The 26,882-nt window shown below is 45.6% G+C and overlaps 1 protein-coding gene across 3 annotated transcripts; it reads right to left on the bottom strand.

The window, feature by feature from the left end:
* Positions 1 to 157: 157 nt before the first annotated feature.
* Positions 158 to 16,262, bottom strand: C12H13orf42 (chromosome 12 C13orf42 homolog). 3 transcript variants are annotated; one of them, XM_037800329.1, is made up of 5 exons: positions 15,086 to 16,262; positions 4,112 to 4,262; positions 3,240 to 3,322; positions 2,336 to 2,576; positions 1,199 to 1,337 (listed from the first exon to the last, which is right to left on the bottom strand). In XM_037800329.1, the coding sequence occupies exons 1-4, from the start codon at positions 15,491 to 15,493 to the stop codon at positions 2,364 to 2,366; spliced, it is 855 nt and encodes a 284-aa protein (XP_037656257.1). In that variant the 5' UTR covers positions 15,494 to 16,262; the 3' UTR covers positions 1,199 to 1,337; positions 2,336 to 2,363. The 3 variants fall into 3 exon arrangements, with proteins under 3 accessions (XP_037656256.1, XP_037656255.1, XP_037656257.1); XM_037800328.1 differs by lacking the exon at positions 3,240 to 3,322 and having other exon boundaries at positions 158 to 1,337; positions 4,112 to 4,259; XM_037800327.1 differs by lacking the exon at positions 3,240 to 3,322 and having other exon boundaries at positions 158 to 1,337.
* Between the last annotated feature and the right edge of the window lie 10,620 nt (positions 16,263 to 26,882).

The following is a 26,882-nucleotide window of genomic DNA, read 5'->3' on the forward strand; positions in this document are numbered from 1 at the left end:
TCTACAGCTACCCCGCCCTCTAAACGCCCGATATAAGCTTGTACTCTCCCCTAATAAAGTCTCTTGGTTTTCTTCATCCTAAAAGAAACGTGTCCCGCCTGTTCCTTTCTCGCCGCCCTCCATACTTTGCACGCCTCCTGCCGGGGACCTGGCGAAGTCCCCCGCCTCGCCCTCGCCTCCGGGAAAGAGCCCCCGCCGCCGGTACCCTCGGAGCAATCCTGGGAGCCTAGGATTTAGCAACCGGCCGCCACCCTCCCCCAGACAAGTCAACTGCGACCGCAAGAATGGACAGGCCATAATGTATTCTCCAAACCACTGGTTCTCAAACTCAAGTGGGCACAACTATATGCAAAAAAAAGTATGTTAAAATGCAAAGAATATATGTGAGAAATGTAATTATGATTCAGATAGTTCCTGAAAACCAGAAATTCTTTGTAGAACAAAAGAACTTGGTGATTTGGTTCCCCACTTAATTTGGGGAGGGGAGAAGCACAGACTGTCTGGGGAAGAATTAGTGAGAAAACTAATGACTCCGTCTCCCTCTTGCCCAGCCAATTCCCTGTGGGAAGTGGGCTGGGGGTGGGCTCTGCTGCACCCCCTCCTCCACCCACTGCCAAGGCCCTGGTTGCACCTTCAGCCTAACCCAGGAGAAGGAAAAACTGTGTAAAGGGTTAGGGCCAACGGAGCTGCCTCTCCAACTATGTTCTGCAAAAAGAGAAGGCCACCTCAGTCCACACCCACTGTGTTTTGGGGCCCCGTGGAAAGAAAAACTGCCTCTTTCAAAACTTTGGCCCAGAGATGCATAGGTGCGCTCTTTTTGCACACTGAGCATGATGGACAGACACACAGGAGAACCAGGCCCCCAGGGACAGACCAGGGGAGCAGACAGGAACAAGCAGGGGCTCCCCAGCTCCACTACCTTCTGCTCCTTCTGTTATCAAAGTCCAGCCTGGCTGTCATGACCCATTAGCCTGCCCCTACCAGGACACCAAGGCTCCAGAAGTATCCTGAGGCAAACCCCTGGGAGGCCGCAGGTCTGTTTGGCACTAATTGGGCACCAGTGCATTGAAGGGCTTTTCTTGGCTCTGATCTCCTTATCTAACGCTGAAAGCTGTCACCTTCTCTGGGTCGGGCTGAGAAAGACCGAGGGACCTGAAAGGAGTCAGGGCACAGTCCGCTCCCAGAGTCTTTCTCGAAGCAGCCACTGCCCTTTGGGGTTCTCAGTCTCGTAGTACTCCTCCCCGGGGGACTCCAGGGGCTCCGGGGCAAAGAGCTCGGCATCCCATTCCATGTCTTCTCCAGAGAAGTTGAAGAGGATCTGTCTGGAGCTCCCCAGCCTGGAAGGGATGAATAAGGCAGAGGGTTTAAATTCAGCTCAGCTGGTCGCCAGGGGGAAGGTGTGCTCCGATCACCACCATCCCGGGGGAGACAACTCATGTGCTTTCCTGGTCCCGGGCCTGCTGGGAGACAAAGCGGTGTCGTCATAGGGGCATGGACGGCCAAGCTGGAACCCTCCTGGTTTTGAAGGGAAGGCTGGGCAATGAGGGCTGGCCATTACTTTGACATGTCTAACATGTAATCTATGTCTATGAGAGGAAAATGCTCTTTAGAAAACCCCTACCCTCCTGAACCCATCACAGGGGACTAGCTCTTGCAGAAGCAAAGGGAAACAGCTGGACGAGACTTGCCGGGTCCTTCTGTTGTGAAAGGTGAGGTCCCTGCAGCATAAAGGGGAGAACTTAAAGCTCTGAGTGAGAAGGTAACAGGGATGGGAGGGTAGGGGGGAGTCGGAGTTGGTAACTAGGCTTGAGAAAGAGAGAATCTGGAGGAAGAGAAGCCAAAGGTGACGGAGACCCAGCCAGCAACGAGTTCTCCATCTCAGGGAGCGGCCAATGCGTTCCTAAGGCAATGACATCTCAATGCGTTCCCAAGGCAATGGCATCTCTTTCATTTGATGTTGCTTCCTTCTTGCTGCTCTACCCTCTTCTACCCCAAACTCTCATTACAAATCGATAGAGCACAGCCCTGTATCCGAGGCACTGGGTGGAAACAATGGAAGATGCTGGTACAAAGCATGAGGGTGAAGGGAGCCAGAAGGAAAGGGGGGCAGATCGTGGCTGAAGCAACCATTGACAGCAGTGACAGCAGTGAAATGGGTTAGAGTGGAAGCTATATATATATATATAAAAAGAAATCTAAGATCACTGCTCCTCCCTCCCAAAAAATGCGAGCATAATTATTCACATGTAGGAGAAGGGCTCAAGCCACATGTCTGCCACAAGAGGCTGGGGGACATCACAGTGTCTTGGTCATACCATTCAGCCCAAGCACTTACTCTTTTTTGCAGGCTTTGGGCTTAAACTTCAAGGTGCTGAGTGCCCCTTCCACAGCCTTGGGCAAGTAAATGGGGTGCCTCTCGAGTCTTCTCTGCAGGCCGACGGTCCTCCACTCCGTGCCCCTTGGGAACGGGCCGTGGAGTGAGTGCATGGCGTGCTCAGCGGTGGCCTCCGAGTGTCTCCTTGGTGCCCGCAGGACCCAGTTGGAGTGCAGGCTGTGCTCCCGCGAGCTGGTGGCCACTGGAGGAGAAAAGCAGGCAGACCAGGAGAGCGTGTGCCATCGAGAGGGGCAGAAGGCAAAGGGAAAGGTGAATCAGATTGAGGACTCAAAGCAAACGCCTGCACACAACCATGTGCACAGTGGCACTTCTCAGAAAGGCCCAGATACCCTGGAAAAAGGTGATTAGACACAGTCATTATGGCAGAGCAGACAATGGAATATTATGCTTCCATTAAAAATGATGAGCTAGAGCTAGATGTACTGACTTGGAAAGATGTCTAAGATGTACAGTAAATTGTTAAGTGAAAGAGCAGGCAAAAAACAACAAAGAGGTCTTATTTTTGTTTGTTTTAAATGCGTATAAGTGTTAATGCATGTATGAGTTTAAAAACATGAAATATTTACATGTTATTATCTCTGGGTGATAGAATTGATGATACTATTTTTAACTTTTAACTTTCTTTATACTTTGGTGTGTTGTTCGATTAATTTGATTTACAATGAGCAGATAGTACTGCTATTAGAGAAAAAAATATTACTGTGAAAATGAAGTCTGTGTCTTCAGTGGATTTTGTAATCCTTTCTTGACTATCCCGGATTTCCCAGGCCTGACTCCCGGAAAGAGGGGTGTCCTTTATCAGGGACTAAAAGGGTTAGATGAAAAAAGAAGACAAGCAAATTACCTTGCAAGTGGAATGAGCTTTGAGAGTTGGAGTAACTGTCTGTGAAATTTTGCAGACTCCAATGAGAACCAAAATCTCACAGTCTATTGAGACCAAAACAACAACAATAAACCCCAAGAATGCAATCTTTTGAGCATTAGATAAAACACTCAAGAATGATTTCATATTTGTACCAAAGGCTGTTATCTTGGAACCCAGGTATCAGTAATCAGTAATCCCTGAGTAAAATTATCATTTAATTATGCCATGCACGTCAAAGTTTAAGAAAACTGACGTTTGAGTAATAGAATTTGAAAGTAGGCTCAACTCATTCACAGGTTGAATTCTTTGCTCTCCATCAGGAGAGAGCCGGTGATACGACCCCGGCTTGGTGAGGAGAGAAGGGATGTCATCAACCCTTCCTTTTGTCCCCTCTCTGGGACCCAATCCCAGCCTCCACTGCCCCCCATGATGCAAGACGAGGGTTGGGGGTGCAGAAGGGTGACAGTGGGCAAAGGGTGAGTGGACCGTGCTGCCCCAGGGCCAAGCTAGCTTGAGCAGGGTCAGAAACTGAAGTTTTGATGATTGTATAACTATTCCTTTCATCTAATAATTTCCCTATTGCTTTCCCTCAGGGAGACTTGAAAGTTCCAGCCTGTCTCAGCTGGGTACGTGGACCATGGGAAAGGAGTTTTGTCCAGATTAGGCACCAGAGTGTTGGAGTGACAGCAGCAGGGACAGCTAAAGCAAGAGGCCCCAAGCTCGGGTCTAGACTCCAACTTGCAGGTGCTGGGTTCTCCTGGGGTCCCACAGCTACAGACCCTGACTCACCCTCCACTGTGTCTCAGGGCCCCACAGCCCTCCCTGGGAGACCCTCCTTCTAGAGCACTTACCATCGAAGTCCACGTCCTCATTCTGTGGGTCCGTCTCAGCAGCCTGGGGCCATTTCTCTGTATCCAGCTCCGCAATGATGGAGTCAAAGAACGCCATGGCCTCTGCCACATCCGCACTGAACTGCAGGTATTTCCTGGTGGTGGCTTTCTGCTAGAGGTGGATGAGAGAAGAGAGCATTGCCCACTCAACCTCTGAGAGCAATGAAAGGTGGAAAGGGTTAAATGTGGCTAAAACTGAATCAATATGGAGTTACAGATATGTAGGGTAGAAGAGGTAAATCTGAAGCAGTGCCCAGTGGCAGGGAGGTAGATATCCCAGATCCCTTATGGCCATGGTTTAATGAATTTCTAATGACTGTAAAGAGAAAGTGAAAAGACAATAAGGTGTACCTGTTTCTTGGTCACTGATTTGTTATCAGACATTCGGCAAAATAATTTGTCTTTGGCTTTGTTTCCTATTGATAAACACTCACTTAGGAGATGGTACAGTTAGTTTGTGAAATGCTCACAGCGTGAAGGAGATGAGAAAGTGTGTTGAAGTGTTCTGTAACAGCTGCCAGTATCTAAAGTGTCCAAATGTGGGCTCAAGTCATGGAATAAACAGGAAAGGAAATAGATGTGGTTATTTGAAAAACGTAGGGAATAGTGAAACATAGATTTAAAAAATCTATCCTTTAATTATGCCATGTGGGGGCAAATCAAAGTTAAAAGAAACTGATGATTGAATAATGGAATTTAAAAGTGGGCTAATTCATTCATTAAACCATTTTCCAGGCTCTATCCTGGCTCATTCTCCTCTGAGATCTCATTAAAAGAGTTTCTCCTAGAAAGCTGTGAATCTCCTATGTTGCTTAATTTCCGAAACTGAGTGAAATACACATTTCACTGATGAATGCTCAGTAAAGATTGTATTTAACAACCTGATTATGCAATTTTTGAAATTTAACCATTGGCACTCACAAGCCCGTATGGGCCAGCTCGAGTCAGCTCACATACACCTCTGGGGTGGACATCTATTAGTTTTCTCACCTCTCACCCTTCCATCCCCATTCTTGAGACTGATGTCCTTTCTAACTCCATGACTTATAAAAGTCCCACTAGACCACACCTCTTGACCCCAAAGACTAGTCAGACAGTAGGAAGCTGATACAACAGGTGCCAATCAGATTTTCCTGCCCGGGTATTTTCCAAACTATAACTAAGAGAAGCTCCTTACCCTCCCATGCCCAAAATGGGGTGCAGTGATTTGGAACTGCTGGCACTTACACCTGCCGAAATGCCTGTGTGTGGTAGAAGAGTTTGAGGGTGACAGGTAGGAAAGGGAGAGATGAGAAATGGAGGAGGAGAAAGTGCTGGGGGCAAATCTCCAATGCCTAATGTCCCTAAACCAGTTCAGCCATGCCTTTCCCTTGGTTGGCCTTATAAGCTAATACACCCCATATTGTCTAAGCCATGCAAGTTGAGTTTCTGTCAATTTTAAGCAAGAGCTCTATACATCTTCCAAGCCTTCTGCCATTCGTGGGATGCATATTTAGGACCGAGTCAAAAGTGAGTCTTATCTGATGGCTTTTACATTACAGCACCTAAGGAAATATGCACTCTTAATTACAAAGGTGTTTGTGAAAAAAGAATGGGAGTTTGTGAAACAAGAACTGGTATATATGATAAACATGGGCATATGCTCAAATACAAATTCTCAATAGACAGGCTAAATGGTAGACTTGCCATAGCTGAAGAAAGAATCGAGGAAGTAGGTACTAGAGTAGAGAAAATCAAAGAGACTGAAAGAGTGGAGAGGTCTGTTAGGAACTCTAGTATAATTAAGCCTTGGTGGTATCTATTATACTAAAAATTAAAATAGTTTTGGGTACTTAGCTGCACATCTTCTGTCTTTGGTAATTGAGGTTGCAGACTCATAGGCTCCAGCTAATAGGATTAGGTTTTTAACCCCCAGCTTCATAATCTTAAGGCCATTATTTCTTTTGCCAACACCTGGCAACCCGTCCCCTTTATACATCTTCTATATGATCATTTTACTTAGCAAAACTATGGGTGAAAAAATTTTTCTCACATTTATCAAACTGTTAGAAATCTAGTTGATGGAATTAAATTATTAGCCTTGAAACACAGTAAAAAATCTATACATATTTTAAATGGAACAGCACAATCCAATGAGAGAAGGGATGGGCTTGTCAATAAATGGTGTTTGAGAAATTTGCTATTTGGGAAAAATTCAAGTTGAATTCTCATTTCCCACTGCATGTCAAGATACATTGCTGATAGATTCAAGAGTTGGGTTTTTAAAAAAGGAACTATAAAAAAAGGAAAAAATGGTGAATATGCCATTGGATCTTGGGAAATGGAAGAACTTTCTAAGCATGAAAGCAATGGAAGAAATGGCAAAGACAAAAGTTGACATATTTGACCACATAAAAATCACTAGCATCTGTCCATCAGAAAATAACAGATAAAATTAAGATATATGTGATAACTTGGAGAAAATATTTTTAGCATAGATGGCAGACAGTGTGTTAATATATTTAATATAAGACAATCCCTACAAATAAATAATACAACTCCATCATACCCAAAAGAAAAATTTGTAAAGGCGCAACAGATAATCCATTAAATAACAAGTTCACATGAGTATGAAAAAAAGGGGCCATTCTTGGCTCAAGCAATAATCAAAGAAAAGTACCATAAAACAATGCAATTTGTCTATCAAACTGTTGAACTATAAAATTAATGACAATAATTTGCGCTGTCAAAAATGCAATAAGAAGGGCATTCTGACCCACTGCTGATGAAAAGTTAGACTGCTAAGATGCTTCTGGAAAGCAAAATGTAGAAGAATCTTTAAAAATTAACGACCTTTACCCTTCAAACCAATAATCATACATCCAAGAACCTCTGCTAAAAAAAATACCTTTAGACATAGAATAAGATGTATTTATGCAAGATATAAGTGTGGGGATCTTATTTACAATTTTTAGCAATTGTTTAAAGAAGCCAAGCTGTTAAATATTTTTACCATTAAAACTTTTGTTTTCAAAAACTAGTTAGTGAGATGGAAAAGAGCCTACAATATATAATATTACATGAAAAGAAGAGAATATAAAAATATATATATAGTATGGACCAATTTAGTAAATTTATACACACACAAACACAAATATATTAAGGTTACCAGATTTACCAAATAAAAATACAGATGGCAGTTAAATATAAATTCCAGATAAACAATGAATAAATTTTTAGTATAAGTATGTACTGAATATTACATGGGATACACATACTAAAAATTATTTATTACTTATCTGAAATTCAAATTTTACTGCATTTCCTTTATTGTATTTGTCAACTCTAATATAAATATAAATAAACATTTATACATATAAACATATATACATGCAAACACAAATTAAAAAACAAAAGAAAATCTACTTAAACATTATCTAGTGGGTGTCTCTAGATAAATATGATTCTAAGTTATTTTTATTTTCTTCCCTTTACTTTTCTGTGTTTTATATATTTCATCTAATGAGCAAATATAACTTTATATTGAGAAAAAAAATGTTTACCTTAAAAAGTTTCTTCTTAATAGTGGGCTTTGATCCATTACAAACTGGATATTTTCATTTTTAGGATATGATTCCATCTGAATACATGCAAGCCACATTTTACTCCATTTAAAACAAAAGACAAACCTCTACTCTCTCAAAACTATAGACCTATTACTTTTCCAGATCATCCATCAAATTTTAGAGCAGCTCTTATTACGTTACAGTTGGCAGGTTGGTGGCTATTCATTTATTGAGCAAGTACTATGTGCCCGGAACAGTGCTCGGATGTTGAAGACACAAAAGTGAGCATGACTCGGTGCCTTCCTCCAGAGAGCCCCTGCTCAGTGCAGGAGGTAGCAAGTTACTCACAACACTGCAGGCTGGATGTCGGAAAAGGCTTCCTGGGGAAGTGACTTGTGAACAGGGGATGGAGACAGAAGAAAGTGAGGAGGAAATGCTATTTCTAGGCTGAGCAAACAGCACGTGCTTTTGAGGATGGAGTGGAGAATAAAATTACAAATGTTGTGGCTTGACTGAGAGGGGCTGCAGGAATCGCAGGTCCTATTATCAATCATTATTGTACTGTCTGTCATCTTGGGGAATATCCTTTGCAACTCATATTGAATTTTCACTGCTTTCTGACTCTGCGAACCAGATATGGGCCAAGCAACAGACAACCACCCCCATCTCCACCCCAGTAGCTGATGCTCCTAGAAAACCTGCATTTGAATATCACTGCAAAAATTCTGTTTTTGCAGAAAATCTCCCCTGTCGATCTGAAAAATAATTCCCAGAAGTATAAAACAGAGCCTGCTTCCTGCCCATGTGTTACCTGGATGTAGACGACTTGGAATATTTTTACGTGAATTGGATTCAGGCCCTACTGCCATCAAGGAGAAAGAGCTCTCCATTTGCTACCAACGTGGCCTTATTTTATGAAGCAGGATTGAGTGGCTTCAAGAGAAAATTAATTCTGAAAGCTTACTATTGTCAGAATAAAATTATTTTAAATAGGAGTCCATCACTTTTGGCAGGCATTCTCCAGGGTTCGATTAATTCTTTTAAAAACATTCTCATAGCAGGTAGATTTCTTTAGTTGGGGGTCAGGGCAGGGAGTAAACTTCACAGCTGTTTCTTCCAGGCAGCCCTACTAGGAATCCAAGCTGCTCAGAGCTAGATAACCCACGGGAAAACTAAAATGGGTTTCCTGTGGCTCTGGCATGTGAGCAGTAACCCCAGTCTCAGAAAATTCCCAGCCCAAATCCTGTGGGTGGCATTTCATGGTGCATTGCAGACATCCCCAAACCGCTCCCACAGGCCAGCCCTTTATTTGGCAAGCCCTCTGTGCTCTCCTCCGCAGTCCTCCTGGGCCAGCACCCACTCACGGGTGGCAGGATGCTGCTGTTTACCTGCTCACCTGGCCGAACGGCGTGTGGCAGTGAGGACCCCAAATGCCAGCCAGCACGTGGTCAGAGCTGGAGCTGAATCTCAAACTCTCCCTCCTCCCCTCCCATCAAAAACCAAGCAGAAATGGGTCTAGGGCTGCTTCTTGGTGTGATGGAAATGTTCTGGGATTAGATGTTGGTGACGGCTGCACGGTTCTGTGAATAGGCTAAAAGCCAGGGATTGTACACTTTAAAAGGGTGGATTTTATGATATGTGAATTATATCCCAATAAAGCTGTTCTTAAAGGGAAAAAAAAGGAGATGTTTATGAGAAGTGAAAAGAAAGAAGGAGAAATGGCCCAGAGCCCTGTAAAGCAGGCGAGGGGGCTACAGCTTGGAGAAGTCAACACAAAGGTGAAGGGACAAACATGCAGAGGGCAAAGTCAGTCACAGCCCAGACACGACCTTAGGACAAACTGCAGAAGGAGGAAATTGCTTTCCAGGCCCCTGGGATGCAGAGGAACTAAGCAAGACACACATCAGGACAACTTTGCATTTTTCATAGACCTTTTTGTCTCCAAGGACCAACCATGTCTTCAGAGGATTTCGACAATATTTTTGGAAGGGTGTGAAGTCCCATTTACATCTGAACCTCTCTTGGGCTCAGAAGGGAACGATAGAAGCCAGGTTCCCAGGCCCTCAGTTGACATAGCGGGGGCTCTGAGAAATCGCCTCCTGGAATCTGTTTTCTGGCTTATGGCCTCTCTCTACCAACATAACGACTGCCCCAAAAGAACAGGAAACTGTTCCCGATACTTCCTAACTTCCGGTATGTGCTCTATAAATGTGTATTGATGAATGAATGAGTAATAATACATGAATGAGTTGCTACCAAAATACTATTGAGAGCACCAACACCACATCAGCAAAGTTCCTGGTATCAAGTCTCGTGGGAGAAATTCTGGAATTCAAAGCTGGGAAAAATCTTGCTTCCCCTAAGCAAGGTGTAAGCTTCTAACATGCAGATCGTCAAAATTTTGAAGCAAGTCCAACTCCCTTACACAGCTTCCAGCAAGAACAGACCCAAATCTAAAGCTCATTCGTAGCACATGAATTAGCCCATTGGATCTGAATATTTTTAGTAGTCTTGATTTTCAGTTCATATTCTCTTACTCCTGATTTTCCAATTTCGGTTCCTATTTTATTACTCTTGTGGGGGGCTCATCTCAGATACTTTGCAGACTGAGTTGAGAGGCACACGTGTTTTTTGCTGAAATGAGTTGAGGAGGCAATACCTATTTATTAGGAAATTCACATCCTAGATAGACTCATGCTATCTCCACCAGCTATTTTCCTAGTGGGTTTCAGGAAGTTGCAAAAGAAATAGAAGCTAAATATATAGACGCTATGGAGAACTAGAGCAAACACGGAATCAGAATGCAAAAGGACAAATATTGCATGATTCCACTTATATGAAAGATCTAGAATAAGCAAACTTGTAGGAACAGAAAGTAGATTCGAGGTTACCAGGAGTGGGGGGTGGGGGAAGAGGAGCTATTGCTTAATGGGGACGGAGCTTCTGTTTGGGGTGCTGAATAAGTTTTGGTAATGGGTGGTGATGATGGGTGCACAGCCTTATAAATATAGTTACTGCCACTGAATTATACACCTAAAATGGTTATTAAAATGGCAGATTTTAAGTTATATAATACAATTTAAAAAATTTAAATGGCGTCAGAGGTAGTGTGGGATGAGAAGGCATCAGGATAGAGGGAAAATTTTACAGACGGGCTGATGGAGAGAAGAGCGCTTAAACCGTGCCCTCCGGTCACTTCCTTTCAGCCAGGTTTCGCCTGGGTGGAGAGAATCCAGCTGTGCAGCCACCTCTGGGGACCCTTCTCCCTGGCGCGGGCTCCCTGAGGGGTGGGAGGCGGATCCTTCGCTAACGACTCTCCCCCGCCCAGGATGCAAGTTCAAGGCGCCTCCTCGCAGTGTCCCGGGGCGCCCCCTCCTGCATCCCAGGTGAAACACTCCGGGGCGCTGCAGCGCTGCCAGGCTGGGTTTGGCTCCCAGCGCCCTCTCTTCCCCCCAGGCACCGCCTCGTGTAAATGGCGTAACGTCCCCAGGCCTCGGTTTTCTTCCCCGTGTAATGGGGCTGGATGCTCAGAAGTGAGGCGTGACTGCTGATTGCTCCTGAGTGTACCCGGGCTATGGCAGAGGGGCGGAGGGAGGCCGGCGGGCAGTCACCTCCTCTTCTAGCACGGAAACACCAAGGGGTGCAGGGCAGGCAGGGGCGTGGCCACACAGGGGCAGAGCCTCCACCTTCCAGGACAGGACCCACTTCAAACACGCTGTCCTTCTGCCACGTGCACCGCGCACTGTCTCGGAAACTGTAACTTTTCACATGCAGACCAAGATTCCCAGAGGAGCCCAATAGTATCACAAAAATCTCAGGTGTGGGTTTTCTTTTATATTTTTACTTTTAAATATTGCCAGAAAAAAAAAAATGTGATTGATTGGTTTTTGCATGACTTACCACTCTGAGGGAGGAGCTGGTCACAGAGCACGGTGGTGACCCAGGCTCACCCCAGGCTCACCCCACTTCTGCCTGTCCTCACTTCTTCCCCCCATCAACCGACTTGGGTGCCCTTCCAGGCTCTTGGCATCTCCAGAGAACTGGGCTAAGGAACTATTTAGTATCCCCATGTTTCATTGGTGAGTCACTTTGTAGACCCAGGGTGGGGAAAGCAGGTCTTGGGAAATAAATTCCGCGAGTCACGACCAGCATTTAAAACAAACAAGCAAATACAAGAATGGCATAGGGTGGATTGGAAATATTGGCATGTAGACAGGAAATGGGAATAAGTCTGTTTCATGAAACTTTTGTTTTGGTTGTGTGTTGTTCTGGTTTGCTAATGCTGCCGGAATGCAAAACACCACAAATGGATCGACTTTTTTAAAGGGGGCTTATTTGGTTACAAAGTTACAGTCTTAAGGCCATAAAGTATCCAAGGTAAGTCATCAACAATTGTGTACCTTCACTGGAGGATGGCCAATGGTATCTGGAAAAACCTCTTTTAGCTGGGAAGGCAAGTGGCTGGTGTCTGCTCCAAAGTTCTGGTTTCAAAATGGCTTTCTCCAAGGACATTCCTCTCTAGGCAGCAGTTCCTCAAAAATGTCACTCTTAGTTGCTCTTGGGGCGTTTGTTCTCTCTTAGCTTCTCTGGAGCAAGAGTTGGCTTTCAATAGCCGTCTTCAATCTGTCTCTCATCTGCAACTCCTCTCTCAGCTCCTGTGCATTCTTTAAAGTGTCCCTCTTGGCTGTAACAAGCTTGCTCCTTCTGTCTGAGCTTATATAGTGCTCCAGTAAACCAATCAAAGCCCATGCTGAATGGGCGGGGCCACACCTCCATGGAAATTATCCAATGAAAGACCTTGCCCTCAATTGATGATCACATTTCCACAGAAACATCCACTCAGAAGTCTCCAACTGGATCAACACCAATACGTTTCCTGCCCACGCAAGACTGCATCAAAGATAATGGTGTTTTGGGAGACATAAAACATGCAAACCAGCACATGTGTGTTTGGGGAAATGAAACCAATATCTAAAATATATCTCTTTTATGGTGTATATTGAAATAGTTGAAAGCTGCTATCTTTTTCTGGAAGGAGGGACAGAGAGGGCAATTTAGGTTCTGTGGCCAGGGCAGGGGCTGGTATTTGGCGGGAGGGAGAGACGGTCTGCCTTAGCACCCTGGAACCACAGGGAACATTGCTCTCCATTGATCTATGGCATAAAAATAAGACTTTAAAATTTATAAAACATCCATAAGCATTAGCTCCTGTGCGCTGTGCTCCCGGGATAGAAGATCGAAAAGGATATGGTTTCAGCTCCATCAAGCTCAGCAGGTCCACAGGGAGATGGATTTTAACAAACCACAGCAGAATGTGATATCTGCTAGAATGGAGGTATGTTTAGACTAAGGCTGAAGGTGAGAAGGAGTGATAAAAGGAAAAAGGGAAGGGAATGGGTGTTCACACTAAACTTGAAGATCAGCAGACATTTTCCACCAGTGCAGGAGGGCAGTGGCATTTCTGGAGAAAGCAGCCACAAGCCCCCTTGCTCACCTTGGAGCCTGCACCCATTATCCAACACATGTACCTATCTCTTATCTCTTTCTCTAGGAGAGATGGGGAAGAAAGCAGCTTGTCTAACAGCTGCTCACAGCCCCCTGGACCTTACCTTTCTGAGCCAATAAATACTTGAGTGCCTAGTACATTCACAGGTGCTAGCTCTGGCGTGCTCTTTTTTATTCCTCAGAAAACGTATTATTAATTCTGTTTCACTTTACAGAAATAGATACCCAGAGAGGCACACTCAACTTGTCACACAGCTTGTGAAGAGCAGAGCTAAAATTCAAATCTTGGTCTGGTTGACTCCAAAGTCCAAACTCTTTGCTGATTACACCATGCTAGGACACCTCTCCCAAGAAAATTCATCTGTTGTATGATGTCCATACCTTACTTGGCAGCCATTCCCATGGGTCCAGAGCTGGTCATTTTGCTTCTAACCTTTTCCTCTCTTTTCAGAACAAGAAAAGGAGCAAGGAGGAAAGAAGATTGGTTCTATAAGAAAGAGCTCCATTTTGCAGGGAAATGTAGTACCTGGAGTTCTACTAGTACCTAGAACCCTCAAGATCCAACAGGAGGGAGTCTAGAAGCCACTGAAATTCCCTCCGTCCACAGGGATGGCTGAAGTAGAGGTGGCTGACCCACAGATCCACAGCTGGCTGGCCACAGGGTCAGTAAAGGCACCCAAGCACTGAGGCCCTTTTGTATGGTCCCCTATACCAGAGTATTTTTAGAGTTTGAAAAATGATTGTATAAACTGCTCCCACCTGGTATAAAATGCAGACAGTCGAAACCAGTTAGGTTAGGCCAAGCCCTAGAGATTTGATCACAGGCCGATCAGTCATTCAACAGGGATGGAGCTTGCATGGCCTGCGGGGCACTCTGGGGAGACAGCGAGGAAGTGGGGAGACTGTTCTGCTCTGACACCCAATAATCCAGCCATCAGGAAAACCATCCTTGAAAGTACGAATCCAAACAGCCCCAGGCCCCAGCTTTAAAAAAAATAACAAGTGAGGAATGGAAAATGAATGAAGGAGTAACTGAATAATTGGGGGCTTATACTTGGAATCAGGTGACATAACCCATAAAGGGAGGCACTGAGCCTCAGTTTACCCATCTGTGATACCAAAGGAATTCCTGCCTTCTTCACTGGACTGCTCAAAGAGAGCTGATAGCACTGTGACAAGTATAAGCAACAAGATAAATGCAAGCTATTTCTTTTACTAATGTCCTGCTGTGTCTGTTTGGGCTTGAAGCTTCCAGTCTCCTCTAAAGCTGTCTAAAGTATTATAAAACATAATACTTCCATGTACATTTCCATAGACTCTGTAACTGCCTGGACCCAAAGTACAGGAGGAGTAAACTTCCCCGTTGTTTGTCTTGCATGGGCTGATGACCTAGATATTTGGAAAATATCTAGTTCCTACAAAGATTTCACTCTCCACTTGGAGCTTTACATGCGATCATAATAATAGGTAATAATTACAAGTAAACAATAATGACAGTTTGTTGAGAAATTCTGTGCCAAGCCCTGCCACCCAAATGCCACTCAAGCATCATTTCATTTTGGGGGTCTGGTGGTAAAGGACAGATGTGCAATGCAAACTCAGAACGATGAGGCCAGAGCCCACCCCTCCCCAATAGGCCTCTTGTAGATACCATTAACCCTTTCTTCCCCTTTCCTCAGCATGGAAAACAAACGTGGGACACCCTCCCCCCCCCCCACCTGTCCCCAGGCTAGAAAGACGGCATGCAAAGGCTCTGGGTGCTGTCTAACCACTACCCAGAACGTGCTATGTTAAGCTGCGGACGGATGGTAGGAAGGAGAGGCCAGTCCAGCTTGCAAACAGGCATCGGCAGCTTTCAGAATCCTGCTGCTCAGCAGGCACTCACCTTTATTTCTTTCGGGGTTGCCCGGACCAGGGCCTTTTTCCCTCCCTTGGAGGATTTGGAGGACGTCGAGGAAATCCCCGGGTCGCGGCTGGGCTTCAGGTCACTGAGGCTGCTGAGATATTTTTTGCGCAGGGCCAGCAGCTCCTGCAGGTACTGCAGGCAGTCCTGGGTGCGCGAATGCACCCACGCGCGGTCCTCTTCCCGCTGCAGGAGGTACAGGCTGGTGTCCATGCTGCTGGTGCTCTTGTATTTCTTTAGGGACTCGCTGAATTTCTCCCCGTGGTCCCCAACCACGTACACCGAGCTGCTGCGAAGGAGCCTGACGGCCGGGCTGGCGCCCCCGTAGTAAAGGCTCTCCTCCGCCGCGGCCTTCCGCTCCTGGAAGATGGAGTGGATCTTTCTGAACATGGTGCTCGATTTCTCTCTGCGGGCGCCCTCCAGCCGCCGGCGCTGCAGCCACTTGATCTAGCAGGGGGTAACGGAGCCAGCCTCCAGGCCTCTTGCCATCTGCCTCCTCGGAGGGCTCCGGTGGCCGGGATCCCCGCGAGCGTGGGCGCGGTCAGGCGGGTGACCAGGTCACCTCTCATGGGGGAGATTTACATGCAGTGACCGAGAGCCCACGAACCACCTGCGCTGTGAGCGTAGAAAGAAGCACGTTGCCCAGCTGGCTTTAGAGAATCCACTCGGGGTAGTTACCGTCTGTGATCTTTCACCGGCGTTCCCAGCTGGAGGGAAAAGTGTGGCAATGCGTCCAGTTATTTTATTTGTTTTTCACCTGCCATTTCTGGATCTCTGTCCTGGGTCCGCCCTTTGGCTTGATGGGGTGTGGATTTTAACATTTCCCTCTTGGCGGAGCTGGCCTCGGTCCTGAAACTCCTGGGTCCAAAATGAAATCCCACGTAGCAGAGGCACCACTAAGTCGCAAGCCGAGTGTACTTGGGAAAAAATCCGGTCCCCCGCCCAGAAATGGGCCAGGGTGGGCACGGCCAGGCCCGTTGGCAGGAGGCTCGCAGATGCCCGCGATAAGCCGGGCCCCGAGCAGGCATTCGAGCGTCCCGGAGGCGCCGCGCTCCGCGGTAAGGGGACCGCGCGCGCGTTACCGGATAGCAGGTCGTTGTGCAGCCTGCGGGATTCAGATACCCGCTCCGCCGCTCTCTGCACAAGGGCACCCGCGAGATCTAGGGGGGGCGACACTCACGGGGCAGGCGAGCCCACTGTAGTTTAAACAGACCAGCTAAAATCGGAGACAGACCGTTTCCCAAGAGCATTATTGCAGGAGCACAGTAAAATCTTAGAGATGCATCCTCGAGGATTTTCCTCAGGGGAATGCCAAACATCATTATTGCTTTCAGCTTTCTACGCGGTCTGCTTCGCTCCCAGATTTCAGGCAGAGAACTGAAGCCTGTAGACTTCTAGGAGAGGCGTTTCCTTAACTGGGACGGGCTTTAGAGGAGATTATGAACCCCCAGAAATTGCATGTGAAATGTTACTGAATATATGCAATAACATGGCTTATTTTTGCCCCTCCCTCCCTCCCTCCTTCCCTCCCACCTTCCTTCCTTCTTTCCTTCTTTCCTCTTTCTTTCCTTCCTTCTTAGATAGAGAGAGGATTCATGGCTTTATCAGATATTCAAAGTGGTCTCTGATACACAAAACAATTTAAAAAATTTATATCCTGCTCTCGAACAATAACCATGCTCTTTTTTAAAATGTAGTTACAAATTAACATTATAAATGCATTCTTATGGAGCCCATCCTCTGTGTGTGGCATTGTCCTAGGTGAGATACCCCCAAAATGTAGAAGTATTAAAACCTTATGTTTTCAGAGAGCTTTAGGGCTTATCAAGCATTTGCATGTATATTAATTTATCATGCATCAGAATCTCCTTGGGAGAAAGGCTTCATTTCCATTATCATTATTAGGTCCACATTTCACAGATGAAGAAGGTGATCTCTGAGGGGTAGGAGGCTTGTCTAGGGTATAAACCAGCTAACTGAGGTTTTCAAACTCAGTGCTCCGGCTCCAAGTCCAGGGTGCGCTGGTCCCACTGTGCCAGCAGCCATGGACGGTGACTGAGCTCCAAAGTCTCCTGGGAGGGCTCTATCCAGCCCAAGTTCATGGCTTCACTCAGGCCAAATGCCTAAGCATCCAGGATGGACAAATGCTTCTAAAAACATCCAAGACTGTGGCTGCACAGCCATTTTCAGTAACTTGTGCCAGTGTGTATACTATTATATTTATTCTACATGGATTTACAAAAAGTTTAAATAGATAAAAATGAAGTCTACCTTCATATCCAGAATGTCACTAGCAACTTAACCTATTGATTACAAAGATCATAAAACTGTCTTCCTATAAGTGTCGTCCCCCACCCCCCACTCACCCAACTCTCCCACCCTGCTTCTGGATTCCCCCTGGGGCCAGACTTATGAAGAAAATTGAGAGAAAATTATACTGACTGTCAACTTGCAGAGCGTTTTAAGAATACAATGGACAAGACATTGAGCAGCAGCTGGGACCCATCTGGGTGACTCTTGTCACTTCTGTGCCAGTTCCACCCTCAAAGCCTGTCCTCTTTCTGGAGCTCCTGCTGCAGTCTCTCCCACTGCTTTCTCCCTACAAAAACACTTCTCATCTCTGCTCAAGGTGATTCATCAGAAGTGGGACTGACTACAGCATGCCTTGTTTATATTTCCTTGCTGCCTTGGCTGGAAGAAAGGGGTGTGGACTCTCTTTGTGGTTTTAAAAAGTATGTTTTGCCTATACTATAAATGCCCATCAAATTCCAGATTAGGCACACCAGGCTGGATTCTGTCTCTCTGTCTCTCTTTTTTTTTTTTTTTTTTGCATCATGGAGAACACAGGAGGCCCTGTACCCTTCCCCCTCAGCCCCCTCCCCACCCAAGCCAGCCCTGCCAGGGACTGGAAAGGAAGTGAGAACCCTTTGGTTCGATCAGGACCCCAGAGAATCAGGGCATTGTGACTTGGTGCAACAAATGTTGCCTTATACCAGAGTTTCTCAGATCCCAAAGGCAGAATCCCAGGGCCACAGAGAGTACAGAGGATTTGGTGACAAGGGCTGTAGAGGTGCCAGGTGATGGGGGTTATGGGCCACGGGTGTGGAGGGGGGACGGTGAGCGTCTGCCTGCTCCTAGACATCCCTAGACTGAGCTGGAGCTGCTGCAGTGCTCCGAGAGGATGAGGTACACCCATGGGTGTCATGCAGGCCAGGCACGAAGCGCAGCTCCGCCACCTACCAGCACAGGGGAAGTATTTAAATTCTCAGGTTTCCTCATTTGTGTAAGCAAATATTACCTGTTTCATAGGGTTGGTGTAATGATTAAATGACATAATGCATCAAGAGCACACTTAACCTCTAATATTTGCTCAACAGTAGCAATGGTTGTTTTCATAACACAATTAAAATAGTATAATTACTAATTCTATTTTTCAGCTCCCAACATAGAGTTGCCAAGCCAATTTCATTAACCCAAGGCAAATATTTTGAATCCCATATATAATTCAAACAGGCTCTCATCCTTCAATATTTGAGAGCTCACAGGCTCAGATGAGCTGGCCTTAGAAATGATCATCTGAGAAATCACTAGTACAACCCGATGCTCTGTGATGCTCATTGGATCACTCTGTCCTGGACAGTCCATTGGCTTATGAGGTAGAAGGCTGGGCATCCCATCCCCTTCTGGCATGAAGTCAGGTGAACACCTAACCATTTCCCTCTCCTGCAACTGGGTGTTGTTTCCTGTTATTGTGGTATAGGCAACCCACTAGGATGGGGTCCTTGGGAAACATATCTCAGTGTAGTTGCTTATTCAGTCCCACCCATCTGCAACTGTGCTTCCTGTAAAACGTCCTCTGTCAAAGACAACAATCTACGGATTCTTCTCCTTGTTACGTGTGTAGAAGTCCCTTTAGCCGGGTATGGGACACGCTGCATCCCTGGCAGGAAAGTGACTTCAAATTTACTCTTCCCAAGAAGACAGGTAAAATGCAGGAGGAGAGGGGAGATGGGGTGGAGAAGGTCTGAAGGAGGAGGGAGGGTAGAGGAAGAAGAAGGAAGCTGAGAAAAGGAAGAGATCAAATAATTTGTCGTCAATATTTAATGAAGGGTAAGATTACAAAGTTCGACAACATGTATCCCATATCAGGTTGGCCCATTTGCACGGGGCTGTTGGAACATTTCACTTTCAGGTTGTGCTATAAACCATAAGGAAAAGCATTTCCCCTGGAGACGTGCTTCCCTGGCTGGGCCAGCGATCCCTGGGCCTTTGGATCTTGGCTTTTGGTGGGAACTCTCCCCACTGAGGGCTTGCTGGATGAAGCGCAGACCCTTCCTGGGGGAAGTCAGGACTCCACAGCCCTGGGCTCAGTCGTCCACATTTGGAGAACAACAAAGGAATAACGATGTCTTTTTTGCAGTCTCTTCTTACTTTAACATGCTTGAAAAGCTCTGAAAAATAATGGGTCTGTAAGCAAACATCAGATCCCCTGAGGTTTACAAGACCAAAACTAAACACTATCTGAATACACAGAGGTGGGTAGAGGGACTTTTATCCTCCTCTAGTAGGCACGGCCCCAAGTTGAGGGTATCACACTTGATGCTGATCAGAAGCAAGATGGCACACCTAAGGGTGGGAGATAGGGTGACGCAGGGATCCAAGTTTGGAGAGAGATGGAGGAGAGCAAAGGTGGCAGCTGGAAGTTAAAGGAGGGCTTAGAAGGTCAGGTCAATGACTTTGGATTTGACTCAACCAGGTACCCTTTGTCAGGGAGCCCATAAGGCGTCTCCATGCGATTTAGAAGCATTCCCACTCCTCCCCTTGGCAGGTGCCCTGGTGCAAAGCACAACCCATGATCGTCCATGGCAACCCTGAACAGTTAAGAACTCAGGGCAGAAGATGACATGGCAAATGGGATATGGAGGAAATTCCATTTAAAAAACTTGAGTAGGAGCACAGTAATATTCCAGAAAGGTTAGTGCTTCATTTACCTATTATTCCACACCAACCACCCCAACTCTTTGTGGCTTAAAACAATGATCGTTATATTTGCTGACAATTCTGCAGTTAGCTGGGCTTCTGCTGGCCATGCCCGGGGTCTCTCATGTAGCTGCATCCAGCATCTGGGGTGGCTGGGGCTGGGCTCCACTGGGACCCAGGACACTGAGCCCTCCCTTTCCACATGGTCTCCCTGGCAGAGTGACCAGAGGCATACATGGGTCTCAGGGCTCTCAGCATCGTGAAAGGGGAAACTGCCAAGCCCTAAGGGAACTGGCACCATTCAAGTCCCAGGACCTGCAAGATATAAGGGGAGGAGCTACACAGGGTACGAGTACTAGAAGACAGTGTCCATTGGGGCCACCAACGTTATAGGCCACTGTGCCAGTTTGAATGAATTACGTCCCCCCAAAATGCCATTATCTTTAATGCAAGCTTGTGTGGGCAGATGTATTAGTGTTAAGTTGGAACTTTGGATTAGGTTGTTTCCATGGAGATGCGCCCCACCAAACTGTAGGTGATGACTCCAATTGGATGATTTCCATGGAGGTGTGGCCCCGCCCATTCAGCGTGGGCCTTGATTAGTTCCCTGGAGCACTATATAAGCTCAGACAGAAGGAGCAAGCTTGCTACAGCCAAGAGGGACACTTTGAAGAATGCACAGGAGCTGAGAGAGGAGCTGCAGCTGACACTGACATTTTGGAGACGGCCTTTGAAAGCAGACTTTTGCTCCAGAGAAACTAAGAGAGGACAAACACCCCCAGAGCAACTGAGAGTGACATTTTGGAGAGAAGCTGCAGCCTAGAGTGGAACGTCCTGGGAGAAAGTCACTTTGAAACCAGAACTATGGAGCAGATGCCAGCCACGTGCCTTCCCAGCTAACAGAGGTTTTCCCGACGCCGATAGCCATCCTCCAGTGAGGCATTAGCAAACTGGAACAACCACCAAAGTCTGTTTGGGAGGTGTGGTGAGGGAGGAGACAGAGAAGGGAAGGAACTCACTGGAAGGCAATCTTTTGAAGGATAATCTCCATATTTTGACTTGGAGTGCAGTATATACTCCAGTCAGTCTATCTTTCTAAACACATTTAGCTAAGACTAATGGTAAAATAGATTATAATATCCCAAATTAAGTGTCATAGATCACTGTAGGACTAGGTCTGATTTTCCCAAGACATAAAAAGAATGTGGATAATTAGAAATGGATTGTACAAAGCCCGCAAACACAAATTTAAGGACACAATCTTATTGTAAATTATTTTCATAGTGATACACTACTGAATTTTATCAGAACTTTCAGAGAAATATGTATGCTTCTCATGAATGAGTATGTTTCTTTATCAGGCATTTACATGCACATCCACCGAAAAATTGGGTGTCATTTTCCAGTCCCCAGATGGAAGGCTGAACCAGAAAGTGCTTTGGGGGTTGGGATGAGGTTGAATGGTTTTTGAAGGGGTTTTAATTCCATTTTGATCCTAGAGCAAAAACCAGACACTGTAAGGGTAGGTAATCCGGGGACTCTGATCCCTGTGATCATCCAGGGACCCAGGCTCCTTCTGCCTTGGGGGCTCCTGCACTCCCTGGGGGTTTTTGTTCTTGCTTTCATTGACGGGGGTGGCTCAAAGCAAGTTATCCTTGTTTTAGCCAGCAGGAGGGGTGAAGCAAAAGGTGTGCCTACTGCTTTCCTTGAAAGAGTCCTAGAAGTCGTACCTCCTGCTTTTATCACCTCCCATTGACCAGAGTCTACTCTCACGGCTACCCCTGGCTACATGGGAAGCTGAGAAAGGTGGTCTTTCCATGCACTTGTGCAACTTCTACTGCGAGGGCTGCTGTGGGGGGACAACCAGTAATCTCTGTATGGATGGTGTAGCTTTGTCCATGGGCTTAGGAGCGGAGAAAGGCAGCTGGAGAAGAAAACACCTTCTTCTGGACCTTGAGTGGAGATGGAGAGGGAAAAACTACTTTCCAGGTTTTCATAAGATGATAAAAGAATTTCTGACTCTTCCTTCCCAGACAAGGAACAGCTCTCTAGATGCCTCCTCCATAGCAATCTGCTAAAATAAGCTGGGAAAAAGGACACATCAGGCCTCCCAGCTTTGGCTTCCTCGCTGCCCCCTGCCTTCTCATATCCCAGAAAACTGAGCAATTCATGGGGCTCCTACAATTAGCATTCACTGTTGGGGTAGCCTCCACGAGTCCCCCCCTAGAAGCTGGAATGAGCCAAGACTGGGCAAAGACCTGCTGCTGTCCTAGTGGGGCATTCAGGGTGGCAGTTTTTAACTAAGGCAGCTCCAGCCTGTGTGTTTGCATTGATTAGAAGTGGCAACTCTCTCTTTAGGACACCGGCAATAATTCAGAATATATTTAGATGAAACCATCCCTGTGTGTAGGGTGACCATGCAGCCAGTTTGACTATTGTTGCTCCTCGCCATAATTACTAATAGCCCCCCATTTTGCTCTCAAAGGTGTCCTAGCTTGGAAAATAGTTATATGGTCACCCTACCCATGCATGTCAGTGATGGTAAAGGAGAGGGTCTTGTTGGCTGTGCAACACCACGGCAGAGCCCAGGGGCTACAGCCACAGCCAGTACGGCATAGCCCAAAGGCACAGCATGATCTGTGGGTTCCCAAGCACTGTGAGAGGCACCAAGCTTAGATTCACTGAGGGAACGGTGAGACGCTTCTCAGAACTGGGTTAGCCAACACCACCTATGTGTCCCTGGCAAGGCTTGGCTGATGGGAATTAAGTTCTCTTCACCATGAGGTCATCAGGAGCTGTTCCTATGATCTTCCAGCTGCTTTCACAACCCCGAGCAATTCCCTCTTCACTCAGTCCTAATTCCTATATTAAACCTCTTTGTTCCCATAATATGCAAAGTGACTTTCCTCTAGTTTTTCCAAGGATTGAATGGGAAGTTTTCCTTTTGGTCATATTCCAAAGAAACCAGAGACTTTTACTCTACGGGAAATCCCCCTGTGAACATTTTGGCCAACCTCTAAGTTAAAGGAAACATTCCCCATAAGAAATCACCCTCACTTATGACACCACCTGCAAGCTTGGGAGGCTCCCCAACCCAGTCTCAAGCTTGACAACGTGCTGGAAGGACTCACAGAATGTGCTGAAAGCTGCTACACTGGAGATTACAGTTTATTACAGGGAAAGGAAACAGATCAAAATCAGCCCAGAGAAGACGCACATAGGATGGAGCCCAGGAAAGCAAGTACCCCGTGACCCCAAGACCCCACCCTACATCACATCATTACACAATCCAGTGTGACCCCAGCTTCACAAGCAGGCAGAGATATTGCAATCAGGAATAACATTCAAAAGGTCCAGGATTACCTCTCAGAAGCCAAGGGCAAGGCCAAGTCTTCTCTTTGGGCAAGGCCAAATTCTTTACTACATTCCCTCTCAGCAAGATTTGTTCTCCTTTTCCTCCTCAAGTCTTAGGCGGAAAAGGGGCCTGAAGAATTGTTTCAGCACTCCGAAGAGCCCCCGATAGCCGCCTGCCTTGCTCTCCAATCCCTGACAGCCTCTCTCCCAGGCAGCGGTGCCTGTTTTATTTGTGACAAGTAAATTAGGAACAGGTGTAGCCAGAGGCAGTAAATCTTTCAAAGTTTGCAAGATTGACAATCGTGCCGGGGACCTGTGCAGGCTGACCTGTAATTGCATTGTATGCAGACTGAATTCTGAGCTTCCCAGCTTGCCTCTTGCAGCGAAGCAAGCTACTTCCCTCTTCTCGAAATCTGAGTGACGCTGCTCTTGTGTGTCATATGTTGATGCTTGGTTGGATGCAGGTTTCAGGGTCAGGGATGACACTTGTCAAGAATGCATATCTCATCTCTACACCCTTTACCTCCTTTAAGACAAAAATGGCTGAAAATTTCAGTGCTGTAACTCAAGAAGCCAGTGGGAAGAAGTCTCACCCCACCCCCTTTTTTTTTAGTTTTAAAATGTGCACTTTATTGCATTTAACACTTAACCAGGTATCACTGACATCTGAGGAAGAGATGGCCCATAAGACTGATCTATAATAAAACACTTTAAGAAATGCAGTCCCAATTTTGTACATTTCCAGGCAGCCCCAGACAACTACATTGCAATGCACAAATGCAGGTATCAATGCTACATTTTACAGAAGATAAAAAGGAACTGTCAATGAACTTCAGATAGTAATAAATTCACTTGTCCCTTAAAATACAGGTAGGTAATTGCTACAATGCCATAGTAAATGGTTTATAAAATGTATTTTAATTTTATATTACTCCGCTGTTATGTAGGGCATAACATTTTCACAAGGCTTTTGGGGGACTACAGTCAATGACTAGCAGCACTAAACAACAACTTTCCAAACAACAATCACTAGACAAAGTGTGATTTGCACTCACAGGTGCACACATCTGTATGGAAAAAGTACTACAGTTTTAGACTTGGACTTGGGTACTTTAATTTATAGCCCCTTTCTAGTGTATCAAGAAATGACATGCACTTTAATTTGCCAAAAGCAATGCTTGTATCCTGACAGCAGCACACTACTTCTATTATATAGTAAAGTGAATACCAGAACTACAAAAGGCAGGATTCTAAGTGAAATTTTATTGGGAAGGGAAGTTGTCAACTTGAAGAGTGGATAAGGAAAACTCACTTTTGTCACAGATATACATGACCTCCATACTGCATTATGAAGGAGGCATTTCAATTTGTGACCCCCCAGCACCCAGGAACATCAAATTCTCCTCCAGTCAATCTAATACTACTGGATTCCTACTAAAAAGGAATACATTAAGAGCATGGAAAAGTTGCTTATTGAAAGGAAATCCCTGAAGAAGGGTAAGGGAGAGAATGTAGAAATTAAGAAGTTATGTAGAATACTCCAATTGTAATTAACTACATTTTCATATCTTCACAGTAATACAAAACATAGTTACTTGCAGAACTAGTTCGGACTACTCAAATACCATATACATTTTAGTCCTCTACACAAGTGTGTGGAAGTTATTTATATTTCTATGAAACGAAGCTGTTAATACTTTTCTACAGCAGTAGAAGCACCAGACAGGCCAAAACAAACACAAATCAAGGAACGGAGTTTTCCCAAAGCTACAGTGTGCAAAGACTATCAACAGTTGATTCCATATACATGAATGGGTTTCTTTGCTAAGGGAAATGTAAGTGGAATAAGGAATGGAGATGTGTAAAAAGGTTTTGTGAGGGGAAGAAGGATGACAGACACCCTGTGTGCATTTAGTTTTCTGCCCCTTCTGTTGCATTGCATTCTTCTTCTGCAGTCTGAGATCCATAATGTTAGGCTGTCTCTAAGCAACTGCACGATGAGGGTGCTGTGTTTGTGTGAGTTGCATTCAGTGTATCAAGTTCTGCAAGGGCCTCATCAAAAGCTGTTTTAGCCAGAGTACAGGGAAGCTCTGGGTTATTAAGGATCTCATAGTAAAAATACAGAAGAGTTACAAGCCAGCCCCGGGCAGATTGGGTGTGGGGGTTGCAGCTCTTTCTTGCTTGTATCGAATGCCTCTTGGTAAGCTCCCTGGGAATTATCTATCGGTTGTTTTCAATCATCACCACTCACCACTTCAGCAAGGTACCAGAAGCAAACTCCCTTCATTTTCAGATAGAAATCCCTACTCTCTGGATTAGTTGCATTGGCTGTCAAATATTTATCCAACAATTCCAGGAATGTGGTGCAGTTGGATCTCAGTTCCAGCTCCACTTTCTCCCGGTAGTTGTTAATCAGCTGCAACTTGTCAGAGATGCTGGTTTTCTGCTCGATGCTCGAGATGAGCCTCCAGCAGACCCTCCTCCTCACACTTTAACAGTGCAGGGTACATGAAATGACTACTGAAGGTGACTATTGAAAAATTCCACGATTCAGCAGGATTCTCGGTGCTTGTGCAGAACTTTTGCAGTCATCTCTGGCTGCCTGCACTGGCCTCATGCTCAGTGTCCACAAGCCATTGCCATCCACAGCCCTGAGACCTGTCTTCTTCACCATCAACAGATATCTACTCTGTGCTCATCATCATCCTAAGATATATGGGGGTTTTCCTCTTGCTGTTCCTTCTATAGCCCCATCATAGTTTCCTCTTCCTCGGTGAGCCGTTGAATAAATAGTACAACAACAACATGATTAGCTAGCATTTCTTGAGCTCTGGCTGCAGTGGCTGCAATTTCTTTTCCATTTGCTTGTGCATGCAATGCTTCCAAAGTCCACCAGGGGGCAGCAACTTCACGTGCTCATCCCAGGGCCTTATCCTTGGCTGTTTGGTGTAGACAGCAAAGAGAAAATCCACACAGTTGCTATAAAGGGGTGAGTTAGAGGGGGAGGAAACTTGTCTGAATGAATGAGGGTGTCCAAATTTCATGTGTGTGCCTGTGCGTGCAGGTGACTGAATGGATGGAGACGCAAGTGTATAATCCCATTTCTATAAATTCAAACATAGTCATTATTTCTTTCAACATTTATTGAGCACCTACCATATACCAGAAATTTTTGCTTTAGTTTTTCCTTTAAAAATGGATCATTTGCAATTAACACTTAATTGCATGAAGGGCAGTGCCAATGAAGTTTTGCATGTTAGAAATGCATCTGTCTGAATGCTTAAATAAAATAAGCATTTCCTTCTAATCTTTTTGACACCCCCCCCCATTAATCAGCTTATAAAGCATCCTTTCTGTTAATAATAACATCTTCAATAGTAACTTCATTCAGGGAAAACTATTTTAATGAGTTAGGGGTGAGGGAGGGATGCAGGAAGGAATATAA

This window comes from Choloepus didactylus, chromosome 12 (genome assembly GCF_015220235.1).
Source record: "Choloepus didactylus isolate mChoDid1 chromosome 12, mChoDid1.pri, whole genome shotgun sequence".
Taxonomy (NCBI): domain Eukaryota; kingdom Metazoa; phylum Chordata; class Mammalia; order Pilosa; family Megalonychidae; genus Choloepus; species Choloepus didactylus.